General features: G+C 41.5%; 1 protein-coding gene across 1 annotated transcript; it reads right to left on the bottom strand.

Annotated features, from left to right (window-relative positions):
• Positions 1 to 374: 374 nt before the first annotated feature.
• On the bottom strand, positions 375 to 15241 carry LOC135908468 (ras-related protein Rab-7a-like). The gene is made up of 6 exons (XM_065440240.1): positions 14833 to 15241; positions 14622 to 14715; positions 13637 to 13696; positions 11731 to 11843; positions 5485 to 5581; positions 375 to 1034 (listed from the first exon to the last, which is right to left on the bottom strand). The coding sequence occupies exons 1-6, from the start codon at positions 14943 to 14945 to the stop codon at positions 774 to 776; spliced, it is 738 nt and encodes a 245-aa protein (XP_065296312.1). The 5' UTR covers positions 14946 to 15241; the 3' UTR covers positions 375 to 773.
• Between the last annotated feature and the right edge of the window lie 1505 nt (positions 15242 to 16746).

The following is a 16746-nucleotide window of genomic DNA, read 5'->3' as shown; positions in this document are numbered from 1 at the left end:
AAGGTAAGTCTGAAACCACCAGTTCTGGTTGATAACCTCTGCAAACATAAACAATGGAAGGCAAAGCTCTTTCATCAACAGTTGGCTCAAAATAAGTCTCATTTCAGTTCCCTGAAGCTTGCATTGTGAGCAATAACAAAAGGACAATGTGATCAGATTTCAGCAGAACAATACCTGGCTTGAAAATAAACCACATTTGGAGTGCTTGCTATCACGAAGATAAAAATATTTGTCTACCACTGAAATTCTACACAAAGTCCACGAGATAAGGACAATGCTTTGAACGCTTCTTAGATTAAAGCAGAAAGGCTTTTCTGTGTCAAGTGAACAATGCCTGGAAGAAAGCAAAAGCATGAAAAAGACATTGCATCATGTTTACACATGCCACATTCACTTTATTGCCTCATGCATTCTCAGTTGTCAGTGTCTACCACTTTGTATAAACAGTATATACAGATTAAAATATACATACATGGTGCCCGCACCAAATATTACATATGCACTTATGATATGTGTACAACGACGAACGTCTGGTCAGTTGAAGACCAGGAGAGTCAAAAGTAAGAGTTCATTGCTATATATCACAGTATGTAGTGCAGTGTCAAGACAGCGAGAAGGAATGCCTTCAAGGCACAATGTCGGCTGTCACATACTTGGTTACAACTGTGGAGCGTGACCATGCTCTTCTGAAGTCAAAGTATTTACATAAATGCATTTCAGCAAGTCAATGGCCTGCAATGTGATGACTTATGCATTAAAAACACTAACTAATGTTAAATGCAACAATTTGTTACACTCCTGGCTATCTTTAGTGTTCTTGGGGTGAGAGTGACAGTCTTTAGGTCTTTCTCATGAACATTGTTGAGGCAGCAAGACAGCAGACCGTGTTCACGGGTGCAATATTCAAAAATGTATTCGAAGACCTCCTCAATGTTTTCGCCTGTTGCACTTGACGTCTCAAAGTAGGGCGCCTTGTCCGTTGTCCAGCCAGGATTTAAGCTCTTTGCGAAGATTTCCGCCTCGGCAACAGAAACCTGCAAGTGAAAAATTGCGTACTTGTGACAGCAGTGGCAAATATGCAAGGCTCATGTAAAAGTCAATTGGACACTGCTGCAAGTCACCTTGTTCTCTTGCAAAAAAGGCTCAAGAGTAATGCAAAAGAATGTGGAGTGCCTTACAAAAGCTTGCAGACCCTCGATGTTGAACAGTTTCTTGATCTGATGTGGTAATAGCACTGGGGCAAGTACCACACAAAAATTTTCAAATTTTTTGCAGACCTTTCTACAATGCTGTACATACAGGAGGAAAGTTCTTTAATATGTCCTTCCACATCTCCTTTTGCCTAGGATTAGCAACTGTGGTCACTAACTATACCTAATGCAGAGGTTTCATAGAATCCTGCCACACACATCTAAAACAGCGCAAAAGGAAAAAGCTAGTTCTGATGCTGCTATTCCCGTATGGGTACTAGAAAGGAATGTCTTCAATTTATTCTCGTAGGTTTATTAGAATAATCCTACTGTGATAATGTCTTCCTAGTTTATGAAGGTAAAACAGTGCTTTGTGGATAAATAGTATGACCGGAAGCACACCTAAGCGCCGAAATGTGCCCCGGAGTGCCAAAAATCTAGTGAAATCTTTTCTTCTGCCCTTTACCTAAGTGCAAATGATGCTTGGTAAATTGCACTGAGAAGAATTACTTATGCCCAAAGGCTCTTTGCAAACTCAATGTCTCATTATGCACATAAGGCACTTGAAAGTTCAATAAAGCATATTTCAGTATGCAACAAGCCTTCTTTAAGAGTTTGTAAAAGAGAAGCAATGAATCTAAGCAGCTGCAGCTATACAACTGTGCTCAGGATGGTGTGGTCTTTTGAATGCTTAAGGTGTGTGTCGACACACAATGTACAAAGGAAGCTAGCATTATTCCGACAATGTAAAGGCATGCGCAAAAGTAGAGGAAATAAGAAAATAAGCCCCCACCCCTCACACTTATTGCCTTAGAGCGTGCAAGGCAAGCATAACCATTTTCTACAATTTGTAGAAAATGGACACTGGCATGTGCAAGTACTTTGTTTTCAGTCTTATCTGCATCACGGTAGTTTTATTGTGATGCAGCTTTCATAGTTTCCTCAGCCGACAAGACCTAAAACAAGGTCCTTACGGATGCCAATGACCGTTTTCTACTAATTGGGCTTTGTTGAGCAAGATTTTAAAAGACCAAAGAGCAGAACTCTTCTGGAATGAAGATGGAGTAAATAGAAATGTGCCCATTTAATGAGAGAACATAGTGGACAGTGCTTTACTGATTCATGCCTTGGTTTCTCAAATATGACAGAAATATGAACACCCTGAACACATAACTACATATTCAATGTGACGTGCCTCTCTTCATATATGTAGCAGATCTGTCTTCAAGTTTGATTTACCAAATTTGGCACTAAAATTTATGTTTGAAGTTGCTCATAAACAGCACAGATAAAGTACATACATTGAAATTCCCAATGTTTGCCTGCTGAGTTAAAAGCAACAAGTGAACTGACCTATTAGCATAGTGTACAGTGATGTCTACAGTGATTACATACAGAACATTAACTGCATCAGTGGAGAGAGTTTTATACCTGTGAAAAACAAAATGCACATGAACATTAGATCACAAGTGGAATTTCATTAAAAGTGATTTCAAAATTCGAAATTTACACAGACCAGCCTAAGTGACAGAAATTACTGAAATGTACTGACCAAAAATGTGAATAAAATACCTTTGCCATAAGATTTTTGTGAATGTCGATATTCATATCTTGTGGCATTTCAAGGTGACAATGAACTTTGGTCTGTCAAGTTTGAATTCTCTCAAAATTCTTGCAAAATGAAAAAAGAAAAATGCAACCCAGTAAAGTGAACTGCTGGGTTTAGTTGCTTTATAGCTGAATAAAACGAAGCACAAATGTGACAGACACAATCTTGTTCCATCTTTCTCACCCACAGTTCATTAGCACTGCATTTTGATCAAATGAGCCGTGCCAAATTTCTTCCTTTTACTGTGACAGCAGTTAACCTGTTGGCTACCAAAGCTGGTGAACGTCTGGGCCCAAAAAATTTAGTCACTTTAGCATACGCCAAAGAGGGTGAAGGCGAAAGCCTGCGTATTCAAGAGGCGTTCATTAGATTACTTGACATGCTCCTTAGAATGAGCTTTACTTCTTATTACTTGTTTCCTCCCACCGAAGGTTGTGGTTCTAGAGCTTTAACTGACACTACCTTAATTAACTGTGCCTTAACATACTTTGCCCTAATTAACACTAAAGGTCGTGGGTTCGAGTGCCTCAATGAACTCCATATTAATTAACTGCGCCCTAATCAACTTTGCCTTTATACCAAAGGTCCCAGGTTCGACTCCCGCATAAGCTAGAAGGTTCGACTACCACCAAAGGTCATTGGTTGGAGTGCCTGAACGAAGCCTATTACCTGTGCCCTATTAACTTCTCCTTAACACCAAAGGTCATGGATTCGAGTACCTGAATTAACTCTATTGCAATTAACTTTGCCTTTTCTTCTTTTTTTGCAGATGATGAGCGGCACTGAAGCCAGCTATGGAGGAACACAACGAACGTGTGAGCAGTGGCACGAGCACGTCTCTGCACGAGGCAAGCTCACATTACTTTCTGCACCACACGCAGCATCTTCAAGGCCACCGTCCGACGAGGCATTTAAGGTTCTCGCCTTAAAAAAGGGGAGCATATTGCCAAAGCCAATAATTCGCTGGTTGGGAGAAATTGCTGGTTCAGAAAAGTATTTGTTGATAGCGCGACAGCCAATTATGCTGAACAAGTTACGAAATGTTACTAAATTTCACTAGGTGTCCACTTCCGTAATGGTCAGATGCTGTTTGTTTTAGCTGATATTTGGACAATGTTTTCATGCACATACGGACACCTATGCAACTTTAATCGGAGCACTGGGTGCATTTGCCACATCTGATTCTGCTGGACCTGGGTAACCAAAATTTATCATGATAGTGCAAAGGGTGCAGCTCAAAAAGGATGCATTTTTTAGTGATTATTACTACACAGCATTACGTAACAAACTACAATACAAGATTTAGTAGCATGTGCAAGGCAACACAGATGGAGGCTCACTTGGCACATGTAAGTGGTAGCCAATGGCTAAAAGATCAAAACTAAGCTTGCTATGTCTGTTTACTTGTCTATCTCTTCTATTATGCCACTGACATAATGACGTTAACACGTCACTGTTCACTTTACATCCAGTTACAACCTGTGACTGAAGAACGAGACTTTAGCTACCAATGCTTCCGAGGATTGACTCAAGCACTGCGGCAACGTGCAGTTGTACTGCACATTGTACTGTTGGTACAGTGATGTACTAACCATTAAGCACCGTGCAGAATTTGTCTTAAGAAACTTGCGTGGTGTTTTGTGCACCAGGGAGGTCTCAAGAATGGTGGCATCCGTGCATGTATTTAAGGGCACAGCAATCAATACAGTTGTTGACAAATACGACATTATGTGCATCACAAATAGGGTGCTTTAACCTTTTACCTTCTTAATCATTTCTGAAAGGATGTTCTCAAAATGCCATTTGTAAATGTTTTTTTTCAAATGTTCCATGGAGCCTGCCCATTAAATAGATGTCACAAGTAAATTCGAACGATAATATTTGATTGGGGAACACAAAACTTTTAATGCTAAAACAAAGTTGGCTTCACTGCACTGCTTGAAGTTTGCTTTTTCAGTGCCAATCCTGTCCCAAGCACGACCGAGAGTTGTGCTCCAGTTGAGTGCCACGTGGGATCACATTTAATCACAGAGGAAGGCCTCACTTAGTGTTGTCGCACCTAGTGTTCCACACAACAATGAGAAGACCACAGTTCTTGTTGCCAGCTTTAAAAACACTTCCACCGAGATTTCACGCTTTCTGCAGCACCACCTGTGACCAAAAAACAGAACTACGCACATGGATGCATTGAGATTGCCTTTGGTGAGATAAATTGGCACATTTTACCATGGACTAGCCCTGCGTACCCACGGCAGCCAGTGTGCATAACTACAGGTGGTAAAGGGCTGAGAAAATACTAGCACCATTACTTGAGGTGCAGGCAAGATGACAGCATCCGCTGCAAAAGTCTGCTGCTGTCACAGTCAATGAATTCAAAAATGGAGGAATAGACAAATGCTGCAGTCTTTTTTTGCTTTATTCATAGACTTTTGAAACCTTGCTTTCATAGAGTGGACAAATTCCACAGCCTCCATACAATCTTCTGCAAGTTTGAGTGCCTGCATGCAACCTACTTTATTTTGCAAGTAGGGTAGTTTTTCCAAACATTCGAGCCCTCAAGCCTTATTTCTCAATTCATCTGCAACGTATCATTTTAACGAAACTAAAAATGTCACCCAACCATTACTGTTAAATTTTGTCCAAGAATAGACAACAATGATTACAAGGCAACCACACACTCCTCACCTGTCGTTTCTTTGTGCCTAGCAGGTCATTCTTGGTCCCGACAACCACCTTTAATGCAAAGTCATCTACCACGCTCAGTAACTGGACATACCTTGTCCTGCAAAAAAAAAAGTAATGAGGAAGTGAAACAAGGCATCAGAGCAACATGTTTAAGGTTGAAAAAAAAAAAAGGAATGGTGGTAGCTTAGAGCTCATTTAATAGTTAACAGTTTCAGTTTAGGTGAGAGAAACTGCTTGCATACCACTTGGTTACTCAAACCGCTACTGCCACAGAAGGATAATAAAAAGAGCTTGTCTTTTTTTCATATGCAAAACACACCTCGTAATCTAAAGCTCTAATACAATAATGCCATGAAATATAAAAAGCGTGCTTCGCTGCACGCATACAAAATCCCAGAATTATACACAAGGCTATGCCACAGCTGGGGTGCAATTATAATGCAAGTTCTTGCGACTGAAGTGTCAGCTCATTGCATACAAACTACCATTTTGACGTGGAGCACAGTCAGCTAAGCTTTCAATATGGTCAGGTTTTCCCTTATGCACAATTTTTGTGCTGTGCGATATTGTTCTTAATAGGGAGTTATTCATGTGATATCACGTGCAGCAGTTATTGTCCCATTCACAGTTTCTACTCTGCTGCTACAGATGGGCAGATCAATGTTTTCACCATGCTGGCTGTACTACAATGGTGTGGATGACAGTGCATAACTCCTATAAACACAGGGTAACCAACAAGCTCAGCATTCATTTAGGACTTGCCACGCTGATCTAATCTGAATAAGGTGTGCTCACTTTTTCAGTGGCAATGGTTAAACAGGTAGTAAATAAATTCAAATCAGAAGTTGCGATTTCAGTGAGCTCTGATGAAGTCAATTAGGAAACTGAACATCCTCTGAGGAGAATGCCATTAAGAATGATTAGAGCAGAGGTTCAAACATTTGCAGAATTAGTATGCACAATTTCTTATTTTTAACACCTTATAGCTCAGCAAAGTTAGTAAACTACTATGAAATAAGCCTGGAATAAAATTTTCATGACAAGGGTACTGTACAGTAGCATAAACTACAGAAACAGCATTGATAGGGCAAGATCACCAGGATACAGAAAAAATATATTAAAAATGAAATTTGGTAATGCTATCTAAAAGTGACAGAGAAAGTTTGTGGAATGGAGTAATGATGTTTCATCGCGATACTTAAAGAAATAAAGCCATTAAAATAGTTTCCGAGTCACTGTATGACTTGACCCGTCATCAATCTGAGCTGCAGTTTTTTTTTGCACAACTTTGATTACTCTAAAGTCTCAAAGATTAGGCATGCTATGAGTATTAGGCATGAAATGGGACCTGAATGCCCAGCACAAATGTCATCATCAGAGATTAGCACAGCCATCATAGTCAACGTTTTTGTATAACTAGAAATACTCCGATTTATTCTATCATTACTTGTAACTTCCTAGAAAGAAAAAATACAGATTTTTTTTTTCTTAAATTCCCACATATTCTATGCATTAGTGGGAATTGATGACAAGTGAAGCTTTTTGATGTTCACAAAGGAAATGTTATGCAAAAATAACATTGATGCAAATGTTTGCACAAAATGGTGTGCCTTAAATACAATTTTACACAAATGTAAAGCTAATGACACAAATGAAGTTCAATGTTCATGCGAATGTAATGTGATCAAGCAAAGGTAAGGCATTGTTGGAACTGTTGCCATGTAGGGACAGCATCCATATAAACCCAACATGAGTGCACATTAAATTTATTCAACAAGACACATGTGTTGCATTGCACATCACTTCCACACCTCACAAGACAGTTTATACATGTTACACATAGTTCATGCAAGTGTTCACGATCGCCAATGCAACTTCAGCTAGGACAATTTTCACCGTTATTTGGGTATTGTGCCTCGACTGTAGGTGATGCACCAAACGAACATATGCCTCACATCTTAACGCAGTTATTGTTGATGATGTTGTGTACTTTTCCCAATGGTAAGAACTGGTGCGGTGCATGCAGCAATAAACACAAGATAGAACAAAAACATTTAATGTGTCGATCCCTCAAGCTTTCGTACTCTATCATGACGTTCCTCACTGCCGATGGTTGCCAGGCATTGTCATTCCGCATCCCACTTGCAGGTTTAATGCTCGCCACACACCTCGCTTGCTCACAGCCGCAAAGCTGCTCGTCATTCTGCTAGGCATTTACAAGCCAGCCAATTCTCAGATTCTGCACCACACTTTGCAATGTAACGGAAGGTGTTCTTATTCTGCTCAATGCTTCTTTTGGGCCTTCATCTCCCCCACATTCAATGCACACTTTGGTCCCATTTTGTTCACTTTCTTTTCTTTACACTAGGTTACTTCTTATGCAGACGTCATTTCTCAGAACCTGACTTTTCCACTTCGCTGTTACAAACTTTGCGAAGAGCTTCGCTTGAAGATGCATTGATGCATAACGCACGTGACAGCTATAGAGATTTTATGATCTGAGCAGCTTGGCAAGTGTTCCGTGTCAAATAAAATGCATTTGGAGTGAGGTGCAATCCTTACCAATTTGGGTGGTGCCAGCATGTCACCGATAGCTGTCCCTGTTTTCAGAGCACTCTACTATGAATCGCGCAATTGCGCGGTCTAAACAACCGAGTATTTTGTATCGCAACTTACTTCATTGACCCACACACCACTTGGTCACCATGGGCCAGTGTTAAAAGCATCTCTTTAGACTTACAGCTGTTTCAAAAGCAGTGTCTGAAGGTGTATGTGTGTGGTATTTAAATAGTTCTCAATCAGGCAGTCGCCCTAAACAGCATGTTCTTGAAATTTTGTTTAGGAAACCTGCACACTGACTTTATGCACTTGCAAGAGCATAACAAAGTGATCGCAGTCAGAATGCCATCTAGTATAACACAGCATCAGTGAAGTACAGTCCCAACCAAAAGTTTACCAAATGTACCATTTGGTAAACTACTAGCCAAAATGTACCAAATTAAACTAATTCCAGGCCACAAAGCTGCACTTCAAAATATTTAAATTTTCTGCCGATGCCATGGGCCCTAAACTTTTGATAGCGACTGTACATAAGGAAATGTTTTGTGCTGGCCGAGAGCTAGATACATTACATAAGACCATGTGTACATGCCACAGCATATCTCAAGAAAAATCCTGCAGAAAAGGTTAGAAAAATGAAAACAGCCCTATTACAGCTTTGCAAATAGTATAAACAGCAGATAGTAAAAGTAAATTGGACACATCTTAATGCTGCAGTATATGAAACAAAAATACTGTCAGCACGAGCTGCATAGCTTTTTTTTTTACATTGAGATCTAAGAATTTAATAAGTGTTTCCCTAAATCAAAGCAGACCACCAGTTGTGTTTGGCTAACTTCAAGATATGGACACCTTGACTGGGAGTCTAATCCATATTCAGCAGTAAAATGTCACAACTGCTGAATGACAATGTTGGCTGGAAACTCCACAATTTGAAAGCATAAACCCAAGAAGCACAACCATAAGGCCTTAAGGCTATATTCATCAACAAATTATTTCATATGTCTTAGGCATGTCAATTCTTTCACAAGCCTTAGCAAGTTAAAGGCCCATGCATTACAAATGCTCAGATGAAAATCTGAAGACCTTGTGCACTAAAATGCCACACACTTGAAAAAGATGCTCGACTTGCGATTACATACAACACTGGCGCTGCACTATACATTCATGTTAAATTAATGTAACAAAACTGTTCCATGTGCAAAATGTGGAAGACTCGCACAGAGCTAATGCAGTAATGGTAACTACCAGGCTGTCTACGGCTATGCTTGTTTCCGATAGCATGATGCGCTTTGTGCAACAAAACATTACAAATTGCGGTGCTATTGAAATGGTGCTATATTTAGAAAAATATGTGTATGTCAATTTGCACACAAGTTTAGGACAACAGTAGAGGCTTGGGTGTGTTGGTAATTTATTCTAACACAAGCAAAGACCAAAAGATGGGCACAAGACATATGTGCTGTGTGTGTGTGTGTGTGCGCGTGTGTGTGTGTGTGTCCATCTTGTCCCCGTCTTCTGGACTGTGCTTCTGTTATGGCAGGTTCAAGGCATGAAAAGCAGTGTATTTATGACTTGAGTTACATTTACTAACTATAAAGACACTCTTCTGGCAAGTTAATGGGGATAAAGCACCAGGTACAAAGTACTTTTATACACCAGCCTATAAACAGAGTGAACACAGCAGAGTGTACCATCAAAGGGCCATGAAAGGTAAATTAATGAAGATTAGTGCTTTCGTATAACCAAAGCAATACATCACTTTTATCACGAAGCGACGCTTTGCAAGCCAGGAAATGACATGACTGATGCTGCCATAGTGATAGTAAGGTACCAGATCCCATGACATGCCAGATCTCATGCCCTGCATGTTCCAGTATATCAGTCATCTGCTGATAAAATTTTCCTTGGGCTACATTTCAACATGAAAGAAATTGCGATTTGGCCAATTTATTGGATTTTGTCCACGTAACTCAATGGTGCTGCCTATTCAAGTCAATCTTGCCTGTGCCTTTCATAGGAATGTGGGACCCCTGTCTTTCTCTTCTGGCTTCTGACTAGAAGTAGGCAGTAGCCCACGGTATAGCATAACCTCCTGGATTGCCAAAACTATGCAGGAGACATCGCTTAGTGCTGGCGATTTGAACTGCAGAACAATAAGTGTTTGCCTTCAGGTCACAAATTTCTCAGCAACTAAGTCCGGTTAAGATAAAATTTTGGAAGGATAATATTATAACCTGTATTAATTCAATGCTAGGCATAAGTGCCACTTAGGCAGATAGCTAGAGATACTAATGAGTCACTGCAAGAATGCATATCAACCTCACTGCAGAAGACTTGCTGAAACTAGATTACTCCTCTGGAACTATAACGGCATTTCTTTATCAGGTAAAACTTATTGAATGGCAAAGTTCTTTAACCCTTTAAGGACAAGTCATAAATAACCCGAAAAAAAAATTCAATTTTTTTATAAAAATGTTGATTACGCTTATTCTGTGTTTTCCACAACAACAACAAGAAATTTCGGATATCTTTTCAGCAATAGGGGGTAAACCCCAGGCAGGAAATGAAGTGAGCTTCATCCCAAGCCACTTAAGGGCTTCATTTTCAATTTGCAGAGACAGCACTCATCATACGTGAACCATAGGTGTACACATTTCATTTGCTTTACATCATACGTGCGACACTACTGTAGCTGCCTATCTTGCATCAGTCTCTCTCCTCTGACCTTTCTTTCACAAGAGAGTGAGTTGCACGCCAAACTTCTTCCTCGTGCAGTGTTTCTGCTCTAAACCAGCAAATGATGCTTGCTGCCTGTCATTCAGTGTTGGCCAAAGACATTTGGCCATAAACAGTGCTCAATACTGGAACTGGGCAAGAAACCTTCTTCTGGTATGTTGCCTATAGACAATATTCGTCTAAAAGTGTTAAACGTCTGTACTGCCATGTAGTGGTAGCTTTGGCATTGTGATATAAGAGACCTTATGGTATTTTATCATTTGTCTTCTTTTAGCTTAAGAAAGTCCCAATGTATTTTTTCTTTAGTAGTATCAGAATTCAATGCAATCTTTTTGTAAAACAGCGAACTTCTACCAACGTGTTATTTCAGCCTGCTTTCTAATCCAATTTTTGGTCGTCGCATCAAATGCAGTGCTTTCTGAACACTGTTTTCTTAATCTGAACATTCCATAAGCTGGCGCAGTTTTCTTTCTTTTTGCATATTTTGCTAGGGTTGAACAGAAGCATAAACAGTTACTAGGAATGACCAATAGCTCGTGCTATCCTATTACATAGCTTGCTGCTCCAGAAATTTGAAGAAGGCATTTTCAACTGACCAATCTGGCAAAACATTTTTGGCAAAAGTAATTCATTCGCATACCTTGCTGGTGAAGCAGCGCACAGACACGGACACAGTGAAGACAAACAGGAAAAGACGACACTCGTTTCTCGTTGTCTCAGCGTGCTCAGCGAGTGTCGTCTTTTCCTGTTTGTCTTCACTGTGTCCGTGTCTGTGCGCTGCTTCACCAGCAAGGTATGGCGATCACTCACCAACTAGCCCAACTTTCCACTTTACTGTAATTCATTCGCTATTTGCTAATTCAGAACAGAAATTCATCACTTTAAGTTTACATCTCAGGTTGACCACATCCACAAAGTAAGGGGAAAGTTCCACTGTATGGCACTTACATTAATGCCTTAAAGGTTTCTCGGCTCGTAACGTCAAAGGCCATGATTGCGACGTCAGCATTTCTGCAGTAGAACATGCTCAAGCCAACATAGCGTTCTTGTCCTGCTGTGTCCTGGGTAAAAAGAAAGCGCAGGCAGGTTAGGTGCATCATCATCATCATCCTGGTTATGCCCACTGCAGGGCAAAGGCCTCTCCCATACTTCAATTACCCCGGTCATGTATTAATTGTGGCCATGTTGTTCCCTCCAAACTTCCTAAACTCATCTGCCCACCTAACTTTCTGTCGCCCCCTGCTACGCTTCCCTTCCCTTGGAATCCAGTCCGTAACCTTTAATGACCATCGGTTATCTTCCCTCCTCATTACATTTCCTGCCCATGCCCATTTCTTTTTCTTGATTTCAACTAAAATGTCATTAATGCACGTTTGTTCCCTCACCCAATCTGCTCTTTTCTTATCCCTTAACATTACACCTATCATTCTTCTTTCCATAGCTCGTTGCGTCATCCTCAACTTAAGTAGAACCCTTTTCGTAAGCCTCCAGGTTTCTGCGCCGTACGCGAGTACTGGTAAGACACAGCTGTTATACACTTTTCTCTTGAGGGATAATGGCAACCTGCTGTTCATGATCTGAGAATGCCTGCAAAACGCACCCCAGCCCATTCTTATTCTTCTGATTATTTCACTCTAATGATCCGGATCAGCAGTCACTACCTGTCCTAAGTAGATGTATTCCCTTATCACTTCCAGTGCCTCGCTACCTATCGTAAACTGCTGTTCCCTTCCGAGACAGTTAACCATTACTTTAGTTTTCTGCAGATTAATTTTTAGTCCCACTCTTCTGCTTTGCCTCTCCAGGTCAGTGAGCATGCATTGCAGTTGGTCCCCTGAGTTACTAAGCAAGGCAATATCATGAGCGAAGCGCAAGTTACTAAGGTATTCTCCATTTGCACTTATCCTCAATTGTTCCCAATCCAGGTCTCTGAATACCTCCTGTAAACACGCTGTGAATAGCATTGGAGAGATTGTATCTCCTTGCCTGACACCTTTCTTTATTGGGATTTTGTTGCTTTCTTTAAGGAGGACTACGGTGGCTGTGGAGCTGCTATAGATATCTTACGGCTCGTCTACACCCTGATTCCGCAATGCCTCCATGACTGCTGAGGTTTCGACTGAATCAAACGCTTTCTCGTAATCAATGAAAGCTATATATAAGGGTTGGTTATATTCCGCACATTTCTCAATTACCTGATTGATAGTGTGAATATGATCTATTGTTGAGTAGCCTTTACGGAATCCTGCCTGGTCCTTTGCTTGACAGAAGTCTAAGGTGTTCCCGATTCTATTTGCAATTACCTTAGTAAATACTTTGTAGGCAACGGACAGTAAGCTGATCGGTCTGTAATTTTTCAAGTCTTTGGCATCCCCTTTCTTATGGATTAGAATTATGTTAGCGTTCTTCCAAGATTCTGGTACACTCGAGGTCTTGAGGCATTGTGTATACAGGGTGGCCAGTTTTTCTAGAACAATGTGCCCACCGTCTTTCAACAAATCTGCTGTTACCTGATCCTCCCCAGATGCCTTCCCCCTTTGCATAGCTACCAAGGCTTTTTTTTACTTCTTCCGGCGTTACTTGTGATAAGTACACCTAGCTTCATATAAAGCCAGCACAGTTCACATCTCATGCTATGCATTCTTCAAATATTTCAGGTGTACTATTTTTCCTGTCAAAGACGAAAAAAAATTCTTACTCGACAGCCAGAAAATTTACTTTTGAACAATAATTTGCAAGCTGCAGGGTGTTTTCAACCAGTTAGGGCTTTCAATATAAGACAATGTTGAATGCAGAAACAAATGCAATTAACGCAAGAGAGTATAGAACTACAAGAGCAAAAGACAAAGCTTACCCATATTGCAATATTGTGTTTCCCTCTCATTTTCAAGGTGAATGATGCACCAAGCGTTGCCTGTGAACATACAGAGTATCCAAACGATTAACATTATTGGCAATGACAGACCCCGTTCACTGCAACTGAATCTGCATCAAGTGACCAAACGTTATGCACGTTAAATCAATTTTGAATCTCGTACTGTCAACTGCTGGCCTCCTAGCTAGCGCTGATAACATAGTGACCGTTTAGGTCTAGCAGTGGTGTAGGGTTCAACTCCCGAGACAAGGTCAATTTTTCTTCTACAGCAAAGCTTCATTTAATGAAAAAGTTTCTTGCTTTAATGTTTGCGCTGAATCAATACCTTTTCCCTACTTTCTGTAATACTAGAACCTCGCGGGTAATAAAATAAAATTCTGGCGGGGGCCAACATCTTTCACAAATTGCATGCAGTGTTTCGTCCTGGCTGCTAAACATAAGCTGAATTACAGTTGCAGATATTCATAAGATATGCATTTCTATATGTTCACTTGCCCGATAAGTCTATTTTCTAATATAACTGCTAAAATATGTAACTCTAACCATATAACTCGTATTTTTTTTTCTTTTTAACAGCGGCGGCGTGCCCAAAAGGGTACGCCCCTCCCTCTCCCCCCACTAAAGCTTGAACGCCGTGCACATGCGCGAGTATTAAACAGACGTTGCAAGGCTGTGTGCATCCTTAAATTGGAATTTGATTGAGAGCTTACGTTTAAGGACAGCGAAGCCGAAGATGAGACAAATTTCATCGACCGCGACCTGCATATCCGCCTCGTAATGAGCGCTCAGCGAAAACGTGTGCAATAATTACTTTTTTTCTTCACTAAGCGTAGCTGAGCAGGAAAAGCCAAAAAGTGGCATGTGGGTACAAAATGTCGAAGCTCAACAAGATGTACTGATTGCGCTAAAAAAAAAAGGAAAGAAAACAAAAGGGGCGGGGGGTACACTATATGGTCGTACTTACTTTAGGATAATCTTCAAACCGCCTCTCGATGTAGCGAATGAGGAGGGACGTTTTGCCGACATTCGAATCTCCCAGAATAATCACTTTCATGTCACTGCACAGATAGCAAACACAATTACCAACACACAGGGAATTCCGTAAGCAAACTCGCGGTTGCTCGCTCATTGCACAGGACAAACGCAACAGTTGGCTTCATCAGCACAGTACGTACGCCGTCTGAAGCTTCACGCCCATGTTTTCTCGGTGCAGCATCCAACTTGATCGGCGTTCACGCTTTCCTCGCCGGTCGAGGGTCTCTTGCTGGGCTGACAGCACGTGCGGCATGTTCGACTGCAAGGCCGGGTTGTGGATACTCGGCTCCAACGTCGCCGACTTATCGGAGCCATCGGCGAAGGGGCGGGAATCCTTCACTCTCTCCCCACACAGCCAGAAGCCGCGTTTGTTTGAGTTGACGCCGCTGACGCACCCGTGCGCAGTATGGCCTGTCAAAGAGATAGCATTGAGAATGCCCGCGCCGAGCGGCCGGGAGAACGCACGGACTGCTTAATTTCTGGCGCCACGATGCTCCCGCGCAGCAGTCTTGTCCCGCAGAGGCGCGTAGAACAATACAATCACTTTTGACCTGTCACACTTGCGTCATGCTTTAGCTCAAAAGAACAAGCATCATAATCAACACGGCAGAAGAAAAGATCGTCAGACACTAACCCGTTAACTAGAAGCGTCTTCCCCTGCGCTACCTGTGCGCAAGCATAAACCAACACATAAGCAACAAATAGCAACCGTTGTCCCTCAAGCCAGAGCCCATGCCGTAGCCATTCAGATTGAAGCTTTCGGTTTCGGTGTCTGCGCACGAAAGCGCGCCTGATACGTTTGCCAATGTCATGTCTAAATCTTTGCCTGTTACTACTTTCCTGTCATTGCAAGAACATAAGAAAAACATAGAGGGATTCATGCAAATGTCGAAGACCGGCTAATTGCATACGCCATGTGCGCACAAGCTTGACGTTGTCCGAAATACTGATCAACATTCAAGAAGCCACAAATGGCTAGTTTGCTAACACGACTGCATAAACAGAAGATAGAGAAAGCAAAGTTTATAACCTTACAATATGTAAAAGGCGCAGAAAATATCCGTTGGGCGATGACGAGGCCTTTTATTATTAGGTGGCCGAATATTTTCTTCTTATAATACCGCCCTAATTCCGCTACGTAAAACAGGTTCTGAGTAGCCCAGAATCTCAATTCGCCTTTGGTGGCTCTTAACAAGGACAACTCGGTGCATTTCTTTCCTCTGGGTTTTCTATTTTTTTTAATCTAGTGCTAGCCAGAGTAAATTTTGCAGTTTTTGACGCTCTCAACTTCTCGTGCGCGCACAAGACGCAGTATGTACAGTTGTAATTAAAAAACGATATATATTAATAAATAAAAGGACAGTTATTTTTTCAATATCTTCAACGTGGGAACTTCTCGTGGGAACTTCTCGTGCCTGATACTGGTCATAGGAGACGGCAAAGAGAAATGTGCACGTGAGTATATAAGCACTTCCATTTTCAAGAAGCAATACGCAGTCGGGGTCGTAGATCGAGAAGATTGGGCTTGCCTTGCCTCAAGAAGACAATCGAATCCTGCGTTATGAAAATTAGGAAGCATAGTGGTACGGTTGGCAGAGCAGAGCGAAAAGAGCTGCTGTAGATCTAGAGCCCCTCCCAACTCGTCACACCCATCCTCCAGAGCACTGTAACGTCACACTCTGTGCATGCGTCATGAGCAACTGTTTACGTATGTAGCTGTAATGTGAGCTACAGTAGTTCTGCTTCGCCGCAAGTGGTTTTAACTTACAGAACACCGCAGCTTTCTAGAGAATCCACGTTGGCAAAGTGACCTGCAACACAGCGCAAGTAAATGCAGGGCAAGGGAAATATCGGGTGGTTGGCCGGAGAAAATTCCGCTTGGCTATACTCGACTCCGAAGTAATTAAACAAAAATATCAAAGCAAGTAGTGCAGCAGACAGTGTTGTTACTGGAGGGAGCATTGCCCTCGGTGATACTGAGCCAGACAATGTTGATTTTACTGCGCGAAGTACTGTGATAGCCGTCTCTTTCGCTGCTTTACACTTTGAGCAAA

This window comes from Dermacentor albipictus, chromosome 3 (assembly GCF_038994185.2).
Source record: "Dermacentor albipictus isolate Rhodes 1998 colony chromosome 3, USDA_Dalb.pri_finalv2, whole genome shotgun sequence".
In the NCBI taxonomy this organism is placed as follows: domain Eukaryota; kingdom Metazoa; phylum Arthropoda; class Arachnida; order Ixodida; family Ixodidae; genus Dermacentor; species Dermacentor albipictus.
The sequence above is the reverse complement of the archived record's forward strand: the minus strand, read 5'-3'. Positions and strand labels throughout refer to the sequence as shown.

Coding starts and splice junctions, on each gene's coding strand:
- LOC135908468 (XM_065440240.1), bottom strand. CDS start 14,945: ATGCCGCACGTGCTGTCAGCCCAGCAAGAGACCCTCGACCGGCGAGGA. Junction 13,697..14,621: donor GGTTTGAAGATTATCCTAAA/GTAAGTACGACC, acceptor GTATGTTCACAG/GCAACGCTTGGTGCATCATT. Junction 5,582..11,730: donor GAAACCTTTAAGGCATTAAT/GTAAGTGCCATA, acceptor TTTTTTTTGCAG/GACAAGGTATGTCCAGTTAC.